The sequence below is a fragment of the Vigna unguiculata genome, chromosome 11, assembly GCF_037176805.1.
Source record: "Vigna unguiculata cultivar grain cowpea cultivar isolate G323 ecotype 2 chromosome 11, ASM3717680v1, whole genome shotgun sequence".
Lineage (NCBI taxonomy): Eukaryota > Viridiplantae > Streptophyta > Magnoliopsida > Fabales > Fabaceae > Vigna > Vigna unguiculata.
This window is the reverse complement of record NC_140802.1, coordinates 10,073,965-10,097,773: the sequence shown is the minus strand read 5'-3', so window position 1 is coordinate 10,097,773 and position 23,809 is coordinate 10,073,965. Positions and strand designations below refer to the sequence as shown.

The 23,809-nt window shown below is 35.0% G+C and overlaps 1 protein-coding gene across 3 annotated transcripts; it reads right to left on the bottom strand.

The window, feature by feature from the left end:
• Window positions 1-1,269: 1,269 nt before the first annotated feature.
• Window positions 1,270-8,743, bottom strand: LOC114170510 (putative ubiquitin-conjugating enzyme E2 25). Of its 3 annotated transcripts, none has more exons than XM_028056000.2 (8): window positions 8,363-8,742; window positions 6,902-7,042; window positions 6,464-6,812; window positions 5,775-6,286; window positions 5,629-5,692; window positions 5,065-5,204; window positions 4,665-4,976; window positions 1,270-1,771 (listed from the first exon to the last, which is right to left on the bottom strand). In XM_028056000.2, exons 1-8 carry the CDS (start codon window positions 8,420-8,422, stop codon window positions 1,445-1,447), a joined length of 1,905 nt encoding a protein of 634 aa, XP_027911801.1. In that variant the 5' UTR covers window positions 8,423-8,742; the 3' UTR covers window positions 1,270-1,444. The 3 variants fall into 3 exon arrangements, with proteins under 3 accessions (XP_027911801.1, XP_027911802.1, XP_027911800.1); XM_028056001.2 differs by having other exon boundaries at window positions 5,775-6,241; XM_028055999.2 differs by having other exon boundaries at window positions 5,775-6,812; window positions 8,363-8,743.
• Window positions 8,744-23,809: the final 15,066 nt, after the last annotated feature.

Sequence of the window (23,809 nt, the reverse complement as noted above, 5' to 3'; positions counted from 1 at the left end):
AAGGTGAAATATAAGTCTATTAAAACACTTTCAAAACATTATTACCCGTGTATAGTGCGTTATATAATCAAAACATCTTAATGATGTATACGATCACAAATAATAATGTATGATAGCGAATATGATGTATATATGAAATCTATAAAAAATATTTAATGTTTCTTCTTGAAATCTCCTTTTTCCTTCACCTTAATTTCTCCCCCTTTTTGTCATCAACAAAAAGGTGTCACCACTGTTGTGAGGCAGAGAATGAGTAAAACAAAACTAGAGGTGTTAAACTTTTGAAAACATGTAATTTAACTTGATAGACTTAAGATATCAAATTATCATGTTGGACTACAACACAATATTAGAGCTTTTTCCACAATTATCATAACTATAATATCGAAATAATAATTTAATAGCAATACATTCAGAGAAAAATGAACATGTAAATGTAGATACGAATAATTAATATTAAGTAATACATAAAAAATGCAAACAACAAACATAATTTTCTTCGATGTTTCCATCCTACATGTATACTTTTATATGATTTTTCCCTATATGCATATTTCTACATACTTGTTTCCTATATGTTTTACAGTTATAATATTTAGAGTGCGCCATTGCTATACTAATGGTAGGATTTAAGGTTTTCAGCATCTGGGTATAGGGTCATTGTCTTTGTCCTACAATGTTTGCAGTTATACATTGTGCTTAACTTCAATTGCACAAAGCTATTCAACATAGGTTATCCTGTCTTCCCTTATTCCAACTTGTATCAACTATTGTACTACGATGATTACCTCAGATTTTCTGATCATGATCTCAGATTTATCCATCACAACTTCAAATTAATCTTGAACTTCTACTACATGACAAAACATAATGCTTTCCTTTTATTTGCCAAATGTCGTTGAACTGCAGAATGAGAGCATTATTCTTTTCTCACATGCTATCTGTAGCATTTTTCTCAACAGAGGATTGAATGCCAGAAGAGGTAGCCTTATTAAGATCATAATGACATTCCTCTTGATTTCTTTTGTATAAACTTCCAGAAAGAGAAGCTAGGTTTCTGTAGGAACATAGTTATTATATCGTCTGGTGAAAATTTGTTCAGTGTCTAAGATAGATAAACTAAAAAGCATCTTCCTCTTTGAATACGTAGTCTATCATACATTGAGGACGAGACTTCTGCAATTTTTGTTTTTAAAATCTTTTATTCACTGCCACATATGCTGGTACTCCAAAATACTAGGAGGCAATAAATAAGCAACGAAAAAAACATACGCCAGCCAAAACAAAGAAGGCTTTTATGACATTCTATGGATAATAAGAATCGTCTGCAACTAAAAACAATATCCATAACTATGCGCAGTCATTGTTATAATCAGTAATGAGTACGATATAACTCAACCATACATGCCACCAATATTAAGCTATAAACAAAAAATAATACATTCTAAGACTTCATCATGTCTTGAAATTTTTCATCAGGAATTGCAGCAGTCTCAGGCATTTCATTCAACGGATTTTTCTCCTCTGCTGATGGAAATACTTTGTCACAGTCCTTAGCTCCAATTTTCGTAAACTCTCTAACAAGTATGTCCACATGAGCAGATAAAGATGTCCTAAACTGATTTGAGCAGCTTTTGTCACCTTGATCAACATCCTGCACCCCACCTTTGGTCGAACAACCTACTTGAGCACCATCTATGTATGCTTTGCATGCCACCAGAATATCATGACCTCGACTGCAGAATTGCCCAGCCACAAAGTCCTCAAAATTCTGAAACAAAAAATAACCTCAATGATCCAATTCTTTAACCAAAAAAATCTAAGTTACAGCTAACACGTAATTTGCAAAACATACACACATATATATATGCACACATACATACATAAAGAAACTCCTTGATTCTTAATAACTAACTATTCATGTATTTCCAAGGATCTGCATTTTAAATTAACACTTCTAATACGGGGTGAAGGATAAATGAGAAATCCTCTTTCGATCAAAGGAAAGAGAAATTCAACAAATTCTTCACTCGTCAAACAATTGTCCATTTCCCTAAATATACTCAGCTGGTTACAATACAAACAAAGAGATCATAATCACCCACATGGTGCGCAATACTGTTCATAGAGAAAGCAAAACAGAATTAGAAGAAACTTAAGCTGCTGGGCAACACACCAACAGGAGTGCTTCGACCAGCCAGAGGCCTTTTCCTCTCTAATGGACCTAACAACCTTCGACAGATTAGGCCCAGCTGTATACTCTCAGATGTGCAATCTCAGGTACACACCAAATAAATTTATGCCAAAAAGCTTGAAATAACTCATTCACAGTCGCCTGGAAGGTACATGGGGCATTGATAATCCAAAAGGGCATTTCTAAGAATTCAAAATGATTCTGCTTCGAAAGTGTCCTCGGGGTCCAATCTGATTTGATGATTACTGGAGCACAGGTCAACGTTGGAAAAGGTGCAGGCTCCAGTGTATTTCATCTAATAATTCATCCACCGTGGGAATGAGAAACTTGCCTTTTACTGATAGTGCATTAAGTGTGTGATCATCGGCTCAAATCACCAAGGCTCATCCTTCCTTTTCACCAAAAACATTAGAGACGAAAATGGACTAGTGCTCAATATAACAATACCCTCAGGTAACATTTCTTGCAACAGAGTTCATGATCTCTTTCTGGCATTGTAGGTAACAATATAGCCAAACACCGACAGGGCAGTGTATGGTGGATGTGATGATCATGGTCAAGAAGCGGGGTTGGCCATGGGTTATTTGTAATAGATTAGAAGCAGAAATGAGAATGGCCATCAGGTCTGGATAGAAAAGGGAGGGATAAAAATAGAAAGGTGAAGTTGGGATCAAGGTTTTCGTGGAAACAGAAGATGAATGGGAGTATGAAGTAATGGTGAAAGCATGAAATGAATCAGTAGCATTAGTTGCTACAAATCTACAAAACTAAGCATACGAAGCAATAGTGAGTTGTGGATGTGGTGGACCCCATGAGGGTCACCTGGTGAAGATTGACTCTTAAAATAAAGGGAGAACTCATCAAAGGTGACATCTGCAGACACAAAATAACAGTTAAGAAAAGGAAAAAAACATTTGTATCCTTTTTGTAATCTTGTAAACTCTAAGAAAACACACTTATGTGATCTAAGAGAAAGCTTGTCAAGACTAGGACTGAAATTGTGAACAAAATATGTAGACCCGAAAACTCTTAGTGGTAAGGGATGAAGAGGTTCATAAGTAAATAACATGGAATGAGGTGTGTTATTCTTTAAAACCGAAGAAGGCATGCGTGGTGGGCCCATAACCCACAGGTCCTTGGATCAGGTTCAGGCTCTAAATACCATGTTGAGAATAAAGAAAATAGGGTTTGAGATTAATCTCCCTTGTGTATAAACCACACATAGGGTAATCTATTTATAATAGAGAAAGATACAATTAAAAAGAGTAACTTAATAAATAGAGTAAATAGAAGATATTGTTTGATATTGTGATTAACAATATCTTAATAATATCAAACAATATATAAACAATATCTAACAGTAACTAACTTTGTTAATTCACTCTCTTCACAATTTCAATGCTTCTTCTCTCTTTTGCAAAATTCTGCCAACTAGTTCTACTCTTGATTCCGCTGTAAGTAAGGAAGATAAGCTGAAGGGTTTTGGCCATAAACTACCTCATAAGTAGTAGCTTTTTTGGTACTGTGATAAGTTGTATTGTCCACCTTGAAAAGCCATTAAATTTGTTTGATACCACTGATGTAGACAATTCTAGGAAAAGGAATTACTCGAAGAATTTAAAGTATTTGGGATTCCAAGGGAAGAATGGATTCCAAACTGTACTGAATTATGAGTATGAAAGATTTTTGAAATTTTAGCAACGAATCTGAATTAATAACTCACATCATCACTTCCCTATTTAGAGCTAACTCTTAACCGTTTCTAACAACTACAACAACAGAAAAACAGAGAGTACCCGACTATACAAAGTCAGGGCAATACTTTACTGAAGCAGTTCATCATTTTTTGAAGGCATGAGACATCAATGAAAGAACCAACAGATAATGATGAAGGATAAATGAGGAAACCTCTACCAAGCATACGAAAGGTCCTAACAGAAAAAGAGAAATCCAACAAATTCTTCCCTCCTGAAGAAATTGCCCATCCCACTGAATATACTCAGGTGGTTACAAGCAAAGAGATTTTAACCACACACGTGGTTCGCAAACATGATGGTTCACAGAAAAACAGAATTATGGGAAATATAACACCAGCAGCAGTTCTTCAACTAGTTGGGGAGCCTTTTTGTCTCTAATGGGCCCAACATCCTACATCCATTGACATATTAGGCCCAGTTGTATACTGATCAGCGTGGCCCAGATCAACTTTTTCATTAACACAGAAATGAACATATCTTAAGTGACTATGGGTATGCTGATGAACAGATAAATAATACATTAATGGACCATGTTGTTCCCAAATAACTATACAATAAAGTGTGCTATGCATGAAATATGGGATTCATTACATGATAAGACATTCCATCTGTGTGCAATAAGGTATGAGTGAACATGACAAGGTACACTTCTTCAAATGATAAAAATTGTTTAATATATACAAAAATGAAATGAGATATTTCAAGAATCACACCTTTGGAGGTCTTCTCATGATATACACCATTGTCCTCAATGATAGGATGAATGTGTTCTCATTGTAATGCAAGGAATTAAATGCACCCTCTTTAGAACCCTTTAGATGGGCAAATCCAGGCTCATTATAGTATGGCTCTGAATTCAGGATTAGACCTTGTATAGAGACCAGAACCTGCAAAATTGTTGAAAAACCTGGCAGCCACTTCTCATTCTGATGACCAGACCAGGTGTTAAGTAGACTAAGGCAAACTTTGCCAGAACTATATAAGTTTGGGTTGAGTCGAAGCCCACAAGAGTGGTAGTGGACTTCCTGCATTGAAAAATGCCCCTTGGTTAGACTTGAAAACAGAAAAAAGTGAACATGAAAAAATGTGTATACAGTATCCTCAACCACTGACCGGGGGTACATTGGGATAGCTACTTGGGAAGAAAACATCAAAAAAGAAAAGGCCATCATGATAAGGTGTTCCCTCTGCTCCAATAATTACTGCCCTCAAAAGATCTATTCTTGACTCATAAACTCTGACAAATATTGAATCTGATCAAGATAAATAAAGTGTCAAAGAAAAAGCAAGGGATTGCCCGAAAAGCATGCAGCACATTGCTCATAATCATTCAAAACATAATATATAGCCAATGTTAACTTCCAGTTTCAGACCAAAATTGTATCTGGGCTCCACGAAGGAAAATAATGTATCATTGTTTCATAAGTGCATGAGTGTGTGTGTGTGTGTGTGTGTGTGTGTGTGTGTGTATATATATATATATATATATATATTAAAACAATGAAGCCATGCAAATGGTCTTTTTGTATGACAATAAGTACCCTTATCGTATTAATAACAATCACAATCATACCAGAAGATCCATCAGCTTGAAAGGAAAACAATTTAATAAAATACAAAGTGACTTGATGTAAATTATTTTAGCCACTATTGCAGGAATATTAAACAAACTCTCACCCGGCAAATCCTTCTCCAATGACTTCCACTCTTCCTGGATTCTTTTAGCACAATTCCGTGAAACCTGTTCAGGAAATAAATTGACATTAAGCCTAAATAATTAATATTAAAACTGAAAAAAAAAAAGGAATGCATTAAATGGTTACCTGTTTCATGGCACGGCTATAATTAAGAAAGTAATGGTCTGAAGTGTCTTCAATAGTGTCAAATTGTTTAAAGTTTTGAAATTTCCTCAAAATTTCATCTCTGGCTTCATCCGATAATGTAGCAACAGCACTATCGGCAGCTGCTCCATTACTTCCATCTCCCACAGGATAATGAACCCAAGAGTTATCAAACAAGGGCTCCGGAGCAGAGTTAAAAGGAACAAAGGGACCAGCAAAACTTGATTTAACAGTATAACTAGAGAGTGGCTGATGAAAATCTTTCTTCGACCACATATCGTTACTAAATCCAGCTCCAGGAAAATGAAATGAAGATCCAACAAAATTTGAATGACTCAAAGTGTTACTTCCATCTGCTGTCTTAAAATTTCCAAAATGTCCCCAATGTGGTACCTCACTCCCATTTGGCAGTTTCTTGGCCTCAAAATTGTCTACAAAGATGTGGCTAGCTGGAGCATAAAAAATGTTAGCCTTCTTTTTACTCTCAGAAGGTCCTGTAAACAAATTAGATTTAGATGACTTCATTCCAAATGCCAACTTTAACTTATGCCTCCTGTGTTTTGAGGCATTTGATTTCTTCTTACTCAGGCAATTTACCAGAGGCGAAGATAACTCTACTCCAGAAGGGTGCTGAATAATAGTATTCATTTTAACTTGCAAATTAGAATTACCTGAAGAAGGTCCTTGGGTTTCAAGGTTAGAAGGCTCTAATGTTAACAAAGGCTGAGATGAATCAGTCACTTGAAAATTGTAAGCACCAGACATGGTCTGAGACCAAGAAGGCAACGGATGATTGTTAGTGTTCTTCGAACCTAGATCATACTCTGCCATCCAAGGAATAGGCACCTCAATTCCGGAAGGTATATCCACATTATCAAAATGTGACTGTATTAAAGCAGATTGGTCTGCATCCATGTAATCATCCGAAAACAAATCAGAGTAGTCATCATCATCACATGAACTGTCAGAATTATGCTCATCAGCTGATCCTGATTTATCCATAACATCATCTAACAATTCCTGAAAAAAGATTTCCAACAAAATTTAAGTCTTTCACAATGTTGGAAAAGATAGCAATAACCATTTGTGAGAAACAGTAAGTCGTATACCATATTTTGATGATCACCATAATCATCATCAATAGTTGCTATCGCCTTCCCCTTGTCAATTTTACCAACTTTATCACCAATTAATACTAATTCAGTAGAATCATTGTCGTCATCTGTGTCGATCACATCATGCCTTATGGCCTACAAAAGTAAAATACAATTAATATACAAGTCTATTTAAATCCCATAGTCATAATTGAATCTAAAAAATAAAACAGAAAACTATATAAAAGGGGAAAAGTTTTTATTGAAGTGTATGTAAATTTAATTAATTCAGTCAACTTGAATATCTCAGTCAAAAGTATGAAATAAAGCGACACTGTTCAAAATTTATGATGTTGTAAAAAAGAATTAATCAGCAATTGAGCATGTTAAGATATTCCCAGCAATGATACAACTGGAGAAGAAACAACTACACAATTAGGAATTGCAATTACAAATATGTTAACAGAAAACAACCCAAATTTAAATATGAACATAGCTTTATATGGAACAATACCATAGAAGTTTCAGGGGAACAAAAGAAAAGAATGAAAACGCTAGACAGAAAAACCTTTTTAAATCAAATTATTTGGCAAACTTGTTAATTCTTGGTTTGTTGAGCAACCAACCAATTCATGTCTTCCAACAATAGCATAATTCTGTCAAAATTCTTATCTTTTTCGTTTTTCTGAAGCGTGACTAAAACAAAACAGAAGAGAAAGCAGATATGATCACGACCACAGTGAAATCAAATCTTAGCTAAATCACCAACCATTGGGCCAAAAAGTCCTAAAACGTCAGCTAATCTTGGTAACAAGAGTGCAATCAGTAGGAAAAAACCCAAAATCTCAAAAGTTGGTTAACTTGGTAGCACATGAACTTACCATATCAAATAAATGTTTGCCACACCATCCAAAATCAACATTGTTTGTGAAAAAATCTACAGAGCGGACCAACTTGGGCTGATAAAAACAATTTCACAACCAGACTAAAAATGTTTACACTCCGGAGACTAGACTGAAAAAATGAAACAAAATGAGAGCCAAAAATGTTTTCTTTTTCCCAAAAACAACATCACAAACCAAAAAACACAAAATTTACAATGTTACAATCAAGAAACTATCCCCCTCTTGAAACATAACACCAACAAACGAAGCTCGTAGCACGCAATCCGAGAAAACTCGAACTCCATCAAATGCATGCCACCGCAAAATTCAAAAAATAAAGCCTTTTGGAAATCAAAAGCGTCAACTGAAACCCAAATTGATCAACCAAAGCACGATCATCATCCAAAACCTCATATAAGAAGAAAAACTTCAAGAATTTAGTCAGAGTCGAGCTACATAAAACAATTTCAAAAAAAAAGAAAAAAAGAAAACCAAATTAAATTAAAGAAAACGAATTAGTGATGATACATAGACAGAGATATATAGATATATCTATAGAATCATATAACTATATAGCTATATAGTTGCATACCTCTTCCGGCTTCATCGAATTGGGAGTGTTGCTAGTTACCGGAGGTGGAATCTCGTCCATCTTCCGATGAAAACAGCTTCGGAAACGGGAACACAGTCGAAGAAAACGACGGCGCTTCAATGCAGAGAACCAGGAGAGTGCGGAAAGGGTTATTACTGGGAAGTGGAGTGAGAAGAATGCTGGTGGATCGTTTGATGGAAATGCGAAACGGTGCGTTTGATGAAGGGAGACAAGAGAGAGAAAGAAAAGGGAGAAAACGCAAGAGGAGAGAGAGTAAGAAAATGATCCAATGTGAAGAGAGACGAGGCAGGAGAAAGGTTCTTATCGAAGGGGGTTCGCGCCTTGTCATGAACATTGACATGGCCAGCAACGAACAACGAGTGTGGGTGTGTGTAATTTATATGTGTGCGCGTTTTTTTCTTGTTCTTTCGGTTGATGAGCTTTCGAAAACAGAAACTTCCGGAATTTAAAATTGTAAAACTACTTTTTTTTATCTTCGGTTTTGCACTTTAAAAATAAATATTCTAATTCACAATGGACTTGGCATTTTTTTTATTGAAAATTGAAATATTTAATTTTTTCTTAATTGAAATTAAAACTTTTAATAAAGCTAATATATTTTAATATTTTTTTATAAAAAAGAATTATTGTTGACTTTATGGAAAGTTTATTATTATCATCAATCGTTTTAATTATTAGAAAACGTGTTAAATTTAATAATTTCAACCTATATTTATGTGTTATTACCGGGACAATATATTATTAGAAGATACTCTAATATTAAAGTCACTCTGGAGTCGTAGTCTCTTATGTTAGAATAGTAACGTAAAATATGTATTGTAAGATGTACCTTTTTACTAGTGTTAATGGGCCTTACCTGGATGGGCCATGATTTGGCAAGCCTAATTACTTGTTAATCTTGATAAATTGTATAATCTAGGGTTATTTTTCTCTTATAAGATTTGACTGACTTAATTAGCTAGCACATTCAGGTACATGTCGTCCTATTGGGTTGTTATGTGCCCGACTAGGCCGCCTACCAAGTGGTCATCATGGTTAGGCGGTCTTTGACCGTCATCTTGGGATCAGGTGTTTGAAAAGGACGGAGATGAGTAATCCTTTGCCTAGAGGGAGGACGGTTAGCGTGCCATTTTAAGGTTGCCTCTTGTAGTTGTTCTATCCTGAGTGGTGAGGATGAGTAATCTAGTTGTTGCTCCTAAGGTCATGTGCCATGGGGTAGGGATGGGTAGTCCATTAAGTTTATGATTCATTTTGATTCTTAATTTTTTTTTATTCAATTTTTAAGAATATGTAGATATGTATGTATCTGGTGTAAAATTGAGTTATTTTATTAAATAGGTTATTATATGGTTAAAATAGAATATATAAAAGTATGTCAACTATAACTATGTGGTCAAATTGAAAACAAAAATTCTTATAAAATATGATTTATTAAAAAAAAAAAGAAACAACTTCAAAGCATTAAAAATTGTTTCATTTATTAGTACAAGGTGGCTCTGGAAGAGGTAAATAAAGCCTATAGACATTTGAAATCATTTCACACAAACATAATATTATAAATAAATTGGAAAGTAAGGCAAAGAAGAATGCACACAAGAATTTATACTGGCTCTCCTCTATCTAAGGTTACATCTAATCTCTTAAACCTCATTCTTAAGAGATTCACTAATAAAAATCCCATAACTAACACGAATATCAACCTTCAAGGTTATAATGGGTATCAACTTCTCCAGGTATCATGAGTTTAACCCTCTCCAAACATGAGTATAAACCTCTCCAGGTTACAATGACTATCAACCTCTCCAAGTATCCTTTCTCAATCTCTCCCTGAGATAGAGAACTCATAATCACAATGATCAAAAAAATCTCTCACGCATAGGGTATAACTTCAGTTAGTAACAAATTTACAATGGTTTACACACAACCCAATATCACTTTATACAAAGAGGAATATGACTCTAATCCTCACAAGGTATTCTCTCTTTTATTTTCTCTTCATATGACAATTTTCCATCACTTTAGTATTTTCTCTCACATTCTTCTCTGTTTCATCATCTAGGTCTTGGTACTTATAGTCGCATTGTACATTTTGACTGTTGATGCATATTCAATTAAGCATGTCTTCAATATCTTCTTTTTTTTCATTTAAAAGTTCTTGATATTGCATTCAAAATATATTGCTTCTTGTGAATTATTTCTTCATTCCTTTTTAGCCATTGAACAATTTGAATTTGAAATACAATGCATTGTTGCTTCAATCTTCTGGAGATTCTTTTGCAGTCTTTGATCTACAAAGTCACCTTTGACGTGATTGGTTGATAAATATTTGACAACAAAGACAATATTTAATCAAATAAATCTTTTTATATTTGATCAATCATCTTTGATATTCTTCAGATTAAATCTTCAATAAAATCTTCAATCACAATATCTTCAAATAACTTTCTCTTTCTTGACTTGACTAGAAATTTCGACATTTTCTTTGATCAATTCAAACTTGACCATCATATCACCTAGTGATTTAACATTTCTATTTCACGTTATCTAAACTTGATTCATCTAATGTTTGTCTTCTTTTGACTTATCTAGTCATTCTTTCATTGGAGTCGTATAATGGAAGAACTTTCCTAATAGGGATATTCAACATTTAGCTCTATGAGTTTAATTTCACTTGTCTACCATTAATACTCGTCTAGTGCCTTGTGTGCTTGCATTGACTTTTCTAATGTTTTGCTTTGGCCTATATAATGCTTGTAGAAGTCTAATGCCTTGTTTTATATCATTGACTCGTTTGGTCAATGAGTATGCATTGTTGAATGTGTCTAATGACCTTTATCATCTAACAACTTGTGACTATTCTAACTTAACATTTATGGCTAAGCTTGTTTATGCTTCATTTTCTTTATGTTTGCTTCAAACTTTAAGTTTCATTTTTCTCTATGCTACTTGTTCTTTTGTTATGTTTTTACTTTCACTCATTGAACAAACATTTATCCAACAAACATATATATTCACAGCAAAGAACATGGTTGCCTAATGGTTATGTTTGTGCATCTAACAACATTTGACCTAGTCAGCCTTTCCTATGTTCAGTGTTTATTTAAATATATAATCGTAATCATTCTTAGTTATCTTGGAACATTGTTATCTTTCTTGTTTCATTCTAAATTTTATTATCATCAAAACCTACTTATTGTCAGAATTGGGGTTTTCCAGCGTCGAGCCCCACTAGAATCGTGTCCAGCGCCACAAAGAAAAAAAATAACTAGTGCTGTTGGGGAGTTTGGGGTCGGGCTCCAATATACATGGTCGGGCGCTAGAGAATCCAGGAAGCCAAGGTTGGGTGCTAGTTTACAACATTAGGTGCCAGAAAGCCCAGACTAGTCCAGGGGGCCAGGGTCGAGTGCTAGTACACAAGTTCGGGTGCCATTTGCAACAAAAGTTGTTGTTTCACATTTTTACTTATAGTGTCGGGCGGTGGAAGCTGGAGCAGGGCGGTAGCGACCCTAATGTATCAAAAATGAGTATTTAAATATGATTCTCGCGAGTGTAAAAGGAGTTCCTTATTTTGCACGATGGAGAAACACTTTTGGGGTGCTTGGAGAGCCTCTTGGAGGTTGCTAAGGGTGTTGGGAAGCTCTCCCACTCCTTCTTGGCTCTTCTCCTCCATTCATGGTGGTTTTCCCCCTTTTGGGATTGGAGAGGAAGATGGGTTACAAATTGGAGATGGAGACGCGAATGAAAGGCGTAATTGGAGCAGTAATTAGAGCATGAAGCAGTTGCCAAGAACGTTGTGAGAAGGTTTGCCTTCTCTTTGGTTTCCATCTTGTCCCTATCTTTTCATTTTTTAAACCCTAGGTTCTCCACCATAGAGAGCTAAACCTATTTGTTGAGATTAGATGTAATGAACTAAATTCTTGTGTAATTTGTGTTGTTAATATATATGCTTTTCATTTCTAGTTAGTATTTGATTTATGTGCTTAATGTTTGTTATGGTTTGATCACCCATGGCTTGTTTGTGGTTCTTGAGGTGTTGAAAAATGTCTTTTGAATCGGGAACTGAAATTGAATACCTAATGGAGCTTGTATCTAGGGATAGAATATGATTCATTAGTAACCTTAAGACTCTTGAACTTAGTGCATGATTTCACTTGTTGAGGATTCGAGGAATTTGAACTTGATGAGTTTTGATAGGCTCAAAGTCTCTAGGAATAAGATTTGAGTAATCTTGTGAGTTGATTTTGACTTGAATATGGAATTGAGATGGTTTTCAATGCATGAGAATGAAGTGAATTAATCTAGTCTTGACAATTGTAAATACTTTATGTTAATTTTCTTGTTGCACACCAACTGTTTAATAAAATACCAAAAAGATTTTCTTTGTGTTTTTGTGATCTTTGTTGTCTACTTGGGTTGTGAATTGCGAGAGTTGTCATATGTTGCATGAAGTCCTTGTGGAGAGAACGATATTTATTACTTGCTACGTGCAATTGGTGCACTTGTCATTTTCCATTAACATTGTCGCCTATTTCTCCCTTGAACTTTGTGTTCTTTCGTTTCATTTATAACTTTATTGCCTTCACTATTTTCACTATCACTCTCAAGCTCCATGTCTTCCTCAATCTAATTTCTATTATTCTCATCATTACTCTTTTTCTCACTGTCATCACTATAGAGTTCTTCATCACCCAACACCAATCCAGTTTCGATTTGTTCTATATATTTTCAACCCTAATCCCAACTTTTATCTTCTTCAAATAAGATGTATTTACAATCCACAATTCTCTTCATTTTAGGATTTAATAAATGATAACATTTTGACGCATCACTAATACCTAACATAATGCAAGGAAATCTTTTATCATCAAGTTTACCTCCTATGGCATCTAGTATGTGCATGTGAGCTAAGCATCCCCAAACTCGAAGGTGTTTAATAAAAGCCTTGATTTTACTCCAAGCTTCTTGTGGTGTGATATTTTTCATGACACATGTGGGACAATGATTCAATAGATAAAATGCCCAATTTACTACTTCAGGCCAAAAGGATTTAAGAAAATCTTTCGCTAAGAGCATTCACCTTACCATGTTCAATCTTGATTTTGCATTTAGCGACTATGTTTTAATGTAGCGTGTAGGTTATGGTTAACTGCTATTTTATATTGCTTTTGTCATAGAACAATTTTGAATGTGTGAGAGTTAAACTCACCTCCCCTATCTGTTTGGAGGCATTTGATAAACACTTTAACTTTCTTTTACACCATGTTCTTGTAGGACTTGAAACATTCTAACGCTTCAAATTTTTCAGAAAGCAAATTACCCAACCTTTACAACTATAGTCAACAATAAAGCTTAAGAAATATCATTTTCCACTATTGGAGATGAGTTCTATGGGACCACGAATGTCTGCATGTATGAGTTCCAAGACGGTGTTTGCATGCCATTTGCTTATCTCAGGAATTGGAATGCAACGTTGTTTGTAGTCAAGTCAGACATCACTATAAGAGTCGAGTGTAGGTAGACCATGTACCATGTTCTATATTTATAGAGTTTTCAAGCCTTTATAATGTAGGTGACCATACCTCTAATGCGAGAGAGAAGCGAGATTAAAGGAGATATGTAGACATTCTTCAAGAGGACTGATGAAGCTTTCATTAAATATAATGAACATATGATTTGTGGTCATGTTTGTTTCAACGATCAAACTTTTATATGGATGATAGGTATTGCATTTTCCATTTTATATGAGAATGGAAATACCCCCTTTTTGTAATTGCCCGATGTGTAACAACAATTATTCTATAAGAGAACTAGTGGCATAAAGACTAATATGACGCTTCATGTGCCTACAACAATCACTCAAGTTATTGTCACATTTTCTAAAATGCTTAGCGTCAAACATTATTTTGATGAAAACACCTTTATCACCACACTTGTGGTTAAAGCACCTAGAGTCCAAAAACCATGTGGCATTCTTGTTGGTTCCTTTTCCTATAGTAGCCATTAAGAAAACTCTTTTATGTCGTCTAGTTATGTATAATTTGCTTCTTTGTTCCATTGGGAACATTCATACTAGAAATGCCTAATTGGTGGCACCTAAAGCATTCCACAGTTGCCTAGGAGAACGACTATCTTCCTTTGCCACTTGAACAACATTGGTAGGATCCTATACCCCTTCTTGAAATTCTACCTCAATTGCTCTTAGATGTTAGTACTTACCTATTATCTCTGTTGATGCATTTAAACTTTTTTCATGGATCACCAAGGAACTTTCTAGTTCATCAATGGATATGGTCTATGTGTCTCGTGACTCCACAATCAAAACCACCACATAAGTCAAGTCAGTTGTCAAAGTTCAAAGTATTTTTTCAACCACTTGGAGTCAAACATATTATCTCCATTGATATACATTTTTTTTGCCATTTCCATTATTCTAGCAAAATATTGCGTGCTAGTTTCGATGTAGATCATTTCAAACACCTCAAACTTCTATCTCAATACCTTAAGCATGTACTTCTTTAACCCTTAATTTCCTCAAAATGTACATTTTAGTGAATCCCAAACAATTTTGGATGTGCTTTTGTCCAAAATTTGTTCGAAAATAGTCTGTTTGATAGCTTGAAAAGGTAAGGTTTGACCTTATGATCCTCAATTATGAATTTCTCTAATTGTTCCAACTATGCATCTGCTAGAATGGTGTCGTCCACCAACTCTTCAACACCAACTTTGACCAAGTTCCAAAGTTCCTTGGCATGAAATAGATTTTCCATCAATTTACTCCCACGGTCATAGTGTTGACCATTAAATTCAAGGATTTTGGTGAAAAGTTTCTCTTTATGTATTGTCAAAATTTGCAATTCCGCACATAAGTGACAACTCATGTATGAAGCCTAATGGGAGCTCTGATACTTGTTTGAAACAATATATGGATATATGTATGTAGCTAGTGCAAAACATAGTTACTTTATTACTACAAGGCTATTATCTAGACAATACATTAGATAGAGCTCTAGTCGCATAAGCCTACACAAATACTCAGTTTTTTCTATTAATGCAATATAGAGCTAACCAAAGATCAGTTCACAGATATAACAAATCAATTGAGTAATCTTTGAGTGTGTGATGTGTTTTGGAGGGGAAAACTTAGTAAAACTAATATAAGACAACATAATATAAGGCAACCTATTCTATTTGATTCTTAAATAAAGGTGGAATGGATGAAATGGTGAATGGAGATTATAAAGATGCATAACTATTAAATGAATTAGGGGTGGGCATGGATTGAATTTAAATCTTGATCCAAATATTTGGATCTGGATTTAAAAAAAATCCAAATATTTGGATCAAGATTTAAATCCAATCAAAATATTTGGATCAAGTTCAAAATCCAGAATCCATTTTTTATAAAAGAAATTTAAATTGAATTTTTTAAAACTTGTGTCATTAAGGCCCAGATGACCCGGATGGGCCCGACGACTCGGACGACCCGGACGACCCGAACGGGCTAGATGACCCAGACGAACCCGTCCAAATAGTCGGGCCCAATCAGGTAGTTGGGCATGTTCGATTTGTGGGGCCCATCTAGGTCGTCAAGTACGTCAAGGTCGTCAGGTCCGTCCGGATCGTCGGGCCCATCCTCGTCGTCAAGCCTGTTCGTCGTCGGGCATGTTCGGGTCGTCAGACTCGTTCGGGTCCTCGAGCCCGTTCGAGTCGTAGGGCCCATCCGAGACGTCGGGCCCATCTGGGTCGTAAGGCCCGTGTAGGTCATTAGACTCGTCCGGGTCGTTGGGCCCATCTGGTCGTTTGAGTCGTCAGGCCCATCCGGATCGTTTGGTCCATCCGGGTCGTAAGGCCCGTGTAGGTCGTCGGGCCCGTCCAGCTCTTTGGGCCTACCTGACCCGTTCGGGTCTTTGGGCCTACCTGACCCGTTCGGGTCTTTGGGCCTACTTGACCCGCGTGACCCGTTCGGGTCTTCGGGTCCGCCTGACTCGTTCGGGTCTTCGGGGTCGCCTTACCCGTTCGATTCTTCGAGCCCACCTGACTCATTCGAGTCATCGGGCTCGCCTGACCTGTTTGGGTCTTCGGGTTCGCCTAACTCGTTCGGTCTTCGGGCCCGCTTGACCCCTTCGGTTCTTCAAGCTCGCTTGACCCATTCGGCTCATTGGGCCCGTCTGGCTCGTTTAGGTTTTCAAGCCCGCTTTGCCCGTTCGGATCTTCGAACCTGCTTGGCTCGTTCGGGTCTTCGGGTCCGTTTGGTTCGTTCGGGTCTTCGGGCCCATCTGGCTCGTCGGGTCATTGGGCTCGCCTACCCCGTTCGGGTCATCAGGCTCACACGAATTTTTTGGATCGTTGGGCCCGATCGACTCGTTCGGTTTGGTGGGCCCGCCTAGCCCGTTCATATCTTTAGGCCCACCCAATCTCTGATGGTCGTAGAGCCTGCCCGATCTGTATAGGTCGTCGAGCAAGGCCCCGTCCAAGTCTGAATTTAACTTAGTCCATCTCAACCTTTAGTCTAACCCAACTAAAAATTTAAATTGAAAATTTGGATTGGATTTTTTGGATTATTCATATTTAAAAATCTTGATTTATAAAATGGATATCCAATCCATAAAATATATAAAATGTAGATTATATTGAAATCTAGATCCATTAAATGGATTTTAAATGGATTAGATTTTTAATTAAATGGATTATAAATGGATTGGATTGGAGCAAAAGTGAATTAGATCAATAAAACTAGATATTTTGCCCACCCCTAAAATGAATGATAGTCTAGCCTCTGAATCTACCTAAAATGATGCAGAATAGCATGCACAAAAAGTTGTTTAACAAAAATCTTACAAGAAACCTAAATGCACTAAAGGTGTTTGATGGAATGTTTGAGTGAATGCATTTGGTTTCATGCAGAACTGAGCTACAGAACCAGTCCCTACACTAAATGCAACTAAACTATATACTTATTTCCTATTGAACATGACTAAAATTGCAGATGCAAACTCAAATGCCTATGAACTTGAAACTAAGCTATGAGATGAACAATGTCATGAATTGATGAAATACTAGTGTGTATTAGATGTTGGAAATAATTTGGAACACTCACGTATTACTAAACACAAAATTGAAAACCACAATTTCGAATTGAATATGAGAATTGCAGAAAGCCCCAAATACGAACCTTAATTAACGGTAAAAAATGTAATTCATTGAATTTTGAGTTTTAATGTGTGCAAATTGAGTTTAAGAGGTTCATGGAAGCTTAGAGAGCATAGAACAAACACAATGCAACAAAGAAAACACATAGAAAATGGAACTTCAAATGAAACCATACCAAATCCTAAAATAAACTCCAAATCAATTTTTGTTTTTTCTTCAACTGAACTAGATTATGCTTTTGATTCCTCAAGAGCTACTTTGCACATCTTGAGTGTATATATGTGGCCACAATGTGCTCACTAAATCTAAGTAATGACTATGAAGTTACCACAACTAAAAATTTTACAAAAGCTTAATCAAATTAACCTTGAACAAAAAGCAAAATTTGATTTGTGCAGAACAAATAAAGATGAAACACATATGCATTGAAATTTAAAATGACTAAACGATGCAATTTTTGGAAACAACTGAACAACAATGTGAGTTAAATAAACCACAAAAGAAAATTTGCATTCACAACCTATGCCTTACTTTGGAATTCAAATATCATGAAAAAGAAAACTAAAAGTAAAATTAAGAAATCTGAACCTCAATTATCTCTACCTAACTATGTAGTGCAGAAATTCTTAAAAGATTCAGAAAGACAACCACACAATGATGAACTTCTACAACAACGTGCTACTTGCTGTCAAGGCTCCAATCCTTTCTAAGTGTTTTTTTCTTTCTGGGCAGGTTTCCAAGAACTCAACTCTCCTTTTCTGATTTAGATTTCACCACTTATATGTAACCACTTGCTGACTAGTTCTACTTGATTTTACAGGCTGCATTTACTTCCTTCAACTGGTGAATCTTAATGTTAATGCTTCACCTTAGTTCAATTTCATATCTTGGTGTAGTAAGTTCCAGGGCTAGCAAATAATGTTTATTCTTCTTGACTTGCCATAGAAGGTTGTTGCACTCTCTACAAATGTCCATTGGAATTCCTGGCCTGCAACAACCACTATAAGCTCATGCTTCAACTTTTAGCAAGTATTGGCTAACTACTAGCTGATGAGGTTCAATGCAAGTCCCACTTTTTTGCTCTTCTTTAATTGCCTCATTCACTTTCAATTGCACATCACCTTGCTACCTTGGAAGTACTTGTAATGAATGGAAAATAAATGGTCGTAACAAGCTATTTATTAACTACTACATTAGTTGCTAATATAATGAAAAAAGTATTAACTTTTTTAAGTAAATAACATAGTAAAAGATAAAACATATTTAACAACAAAGAGGGAAAATAAACCTACCTATGAAAAGGAATAGAAGAAAATAAAAGTCTGAAAAAAATCCTAACTAAAAATAAAAGGTGAAAATATTATTCTAATGATAAAATAACAACTTAAAAATTGAAAATAAATATGCAGATAAGCACACAACTATAAACAATACTTAAACTACTAAAAAATATTTATGACTAACTAAAACTAAAGTAATGATGCTAATATAGTAAAACAAGTATAAAGGTAAGAAAAACTAAGAATTTACTTATTCTATCAATTAAAATCTATACTAGATCAATTAAGACCAAGAAAACCTAAGACAACACTTGATGGCTTATGCCCTAGCATGGCCAAACACTTTCATGTATTCCTTACTCTATAAATAGAGGTGTCCCCCCATGTATTCCTCATTTTGAGAATGATAATGTTATGCTGGAAAAATTATTTTTTAGCCATACTTCTTCTCTTAGTCACTTGCTAGAGTATCCTAAGAGGTCCCTTTAGCACCAATTTCTCTAGAGTTGGCCTAACCTCTCTTAGAGCTCCACAAACCACCTTCATCCCACCATTAAATCATTCAAACCGAGAGCCATTTTCTCTCAACACTAAGCTTCTGCGAATCCACCATCCACCATAGTCACCATTTCAAGCTTTGGTCCAACCTAGCTTGAGGAGGAGGCTATCATTTGGTATCAAGAGCTTTGGTTCTACAAGAACTAAGTTTCTTGTTTCATGTGTTTTTCTTTCTTGTCTTGTTTCCAAAATCAACTTCTTTTCCACACAAAATTGTGCTGGCAGCAACGTCGTCCATTTTCAAAAAAATACTGCAGCTAGCTCAGTGATCCAAAAATTTATTTCTTTATATCAAAAGAAATTCCTTTGAGTCTAGTTTCCAACAAAAAAAGAATGAACACATTTGGAGTTTTGTAGAGAGAGTTATGAGCAAAATAGTCAACAAAGGTTAGATTTGCCAACATCAGCGTTTTTCATGCGTTTTTATGTTTAGGCTTCCATAGTTTGTGTTGTTTGTGTGTTTTTATGTTTTTTGAGTCTTGCTTCATGTTACCATTTGGTCATCTCATATTTATTGGGTCATTTTTATTTTCAAATCTATCCATGTTGTCTAGAGTCATGTTTAGTACTTTTAATGACATTTTCTCCTAGTTTTGAGCTTTCAAAAATCACAAAAATATATGTTCTTCTTTGTTTTCAAAACTTCACCATATACCACCTTTTGAGTGGTTTTTATTTACATATTTGAGTTCATATTTGTCATTAGACCATTGGCAAATTCCTAGAGTTAAGTTTCCTTTATGTTTGTTTGAGTTTCATGCCCTATTTTGATTCTAGTAGGTTTTTCTTCTATTTTGGCTTCTTGAACCTTTGAGCTACCAAAAGTGTTTTCAAAATCAGATTTGGCATGGTAGTGGGGTGTGTGTTGGTGCTGGAAAATGTGAAAAGAAAGAGAAAAAAAAAGAATCACAACATTGGGTACATCAAAAGCAAGAAAAAGTAGACAAGCAAAAGCAAAAAGTGAAAAGAAAAGTAAAAAAAGGGACCACTACCACCATGTAAGTACTATAATGTTGATTTGGTGGGCTGATTTACTTGATATACATGCTTTGCCCAACAACCAAGCTTCATGCATTTGATGCAAACAAAAGAGTGTCAATAGTACACCTTTGGCTTAAGGCTTCTAAAGACAAAAAGCATCATTTCTCTAGTATTTTTTTTTTTTGGTTTTTGTGATCTATTCTAGAGCTTTTCTTTAGGTATTTCTTTTGTGTGTCTAACCTTTGTTCTTAGCCTTTATTGTCTTGTTTGTCTCATTCCTAACTCATGATTTTGTCATCCTAAAATTCCTTTTGAAGAGCTTAGTTCATTTTTGGCCTTTATTTGCTTTATCCTTGGCATTCTACTCTCGGTTTTGGAATTGTAGTGTGGTTTAGGTGTAACATTCCAGTCGGATATTACTAATTTAAATAATTAAAATAGGGAATAAGTATAAAATCACAATTATGATAATTCTTTTTCCCAAAATGGGGAAAAATTTTAAACATTTATTATATCGTAATAAACCAAAATCCACAAATTATAATTGTCGATTACAAATTCTGAATCTAGTAGATAAATGTTTACAAAATGTTTAAAATCCATAAAACAAGAAAACATCATAAAGGCTTTTTCCCAAGCTAGCCCCTCTCCGAAACTATGCTTCACCAACAACACTTGCAACATCATTTGCTCCCGTGTAATGAGTTACACGATCATCGTCAAACACAAGCAGATAGGGTGAGCTCAATAGAATAAAAGTGCACTACACAAAATAATAAATAACCATTCAATATTCCAACACTTCTAATACTCCCAAGTCTTATCACATAGTATACTATTCTCTCACAACAAGGTAAGAGCATTGCTTTTCTTAAGACTCACAAGCCACAACCCTTAATCCTTGACCTCCAAATCTTCCTCTAGACGCCTCTTGATTCTACATCCTGTGATGATTACAATGATCGATCTTTGTTGTCACGAGTGTCTACTTGCCCCTCCGACTATAGGCCACAACCTAATATTCCACATGCCGGAATAAATTTGTCACGGCCACAATCCGTAACACCAAGTGGAGTTCTCTAATACGAACCGCAGTTCGTATTTGTCCCAATACTACCAAACTTGTCGGATAACACCAAGGAGGGCAATCTTCTAGAACCCATCCGTACGAGTCACGATCTCACAAACTCCACTAGACTTCCAAAACCACCAGGCTACAACCTCGAGTAGTCACGTGTTACCCCAATACAATTTGCATTCATAATTGGGTCCCCAGCAAAGCATCGCATCAAAACCTTCATCCAAAACTGTGTAAAATCCTCTTTGAAGTCTAATTCAGCACCTGGAACCGCTTGGCGCCTCATTCGCATCACCTAGTGAAAACTGGTTCTAGATCATTTGGTAGGACACTTGGCGCCGTCGGACACTAGTCCACTAGATTTTGGTCCAGGCCCAATTCTACAACACACCTCCTAGCAGGACCACTTGCATTGTCAAGCGCCAACTCTCAGGTTTTGCTCCAGAGTTCACTATGTGGCCTATCTCCTGGCTGTTTACACCGTTCCGCCAGACGCCACACTAGTAACTGGTAATTTACTGGTTTTTGGCACTCTAGAATAGGTTCCAATAAACCTATTTACACAAGACACTCAATTCACGCAAAATATTCATCCATGAAAAGTAAATACACTTTCATATATTTAAGTTGAACTCAAGTACACTATATCACATGGTCATACATAAAACACAATCATATCATTGCTTTCATACATCCCGGAGAATCACAATAAATTCACCTAAAACCATCAAAACAAAGTGTTATACCCAATACAAAATCCTAGACAACCAAACAATATATAAACTAGGAAGAACACATAACCATTACCCCCAAAATATCGCACGGACAATAAAATAGTAATAACAATAATAAAAACAATAACAATAACAATAATAATAACAACAATAATAATAAAACGAAACAATAAATATAAAAATAATAATAATGAAAAGAATAATAAAATAAAATGAAACAATAATACTAATAAAACAAAATAAAAAAAATAAAAAAATAAAATAAAACAGTAATAATAAAAAATAATAACGATAATAAAATCTCAAATAAAATAAAACAATGAAAATAATAAATAAAATAATAAAATAATAATAATAATAATAATAAAATAATAATAGTAGTAATAATAATAATAATAAAAATAATAATAATAATAAAAATAGTAATTATAATAATAATAGTAAAATAAAATAAAAATAATAATAATAATAATAATAATAACAATAAAAAATAATAATAATAATTAAAATAGAAATAATAATAATAATAATTACAATAACAATAATAAACATAAAAATAAATAAAAAAGTAATAATAATAAAATAATAGTAATAATAATAATAATAGTAAATAATAATGATAATAATAATAATAATAGTAAAATAAAATAAAATAAATAATAATAATAAGAATAATTATAATAATAATAGTAATAATCATAAAAATAACGTTAATAATAATAATTGTAACACCTCATTTAATTAATACACATAAATAAAGGAAGTGTCACACTAAAATAATATAGCAGCGCAGTCCTGGAGTTTAAACATAACTCCTTACAATTAACCAAGGCACACCACGATGCCAAAACTAAACCAGTTACAATATTCAAGAGTAATCAAATAGGAATTTAAAAGACAGACTAGTACATGGGCCATAGCCCTAAGATAAAAAGTCAAACAAGAGCCAATCCAAAGGCTAAGCAGCGGAACCATCACCTCCTTGTTGACCCCTGGTGTTCGTCACATATGTTCACATTAACAAGTTGATGATCATCGCAAAAGAGAGAACCACACAGATGGAACACACAACAAACAAACAGAAGGGTAAGCAAGAGTCGAAAGTAGTTTTACCATGCAATCAGATATACTTTCACAGTCAAATATACACATATCATCCAAGCATGTTATGACTTCCAAATCAATACACTAAGACTCGACTCGACTCATCCGGATACGTATAATTTAGTCGGATTCAGCGGATGCTTGCACTTGTGGTGGATATCTCTACTCACCCCCGAGTTGCTCACCCCCGAGCTAAGTGTTACAAGTGTTACAATGTTTCAATCCCCCATACACAAGGTTAGCCCTTAATGAGTTTCAGGTCTCCTGCTATTCTCACTGTAACGTCCTAGCCAGAAATTACTTATTAAAATAAACAAGAAAATAAATAAAATATCAACCTCATTTATTAATCATCAATTTCCCAAAAATCGCGAGAAAATTTAAAACTTAAAGTCCAACGAGTCAAAACGATAAAATAAATCACAGTAATATCGAAATACAACTCAAATGCTTTATAAACTCATTACAATAAAACCATGGTCCGTTAACATAAACTAGAGAGAAAAATCCCCAAGAGTTCCCCACTTCGTCTCTATGCATC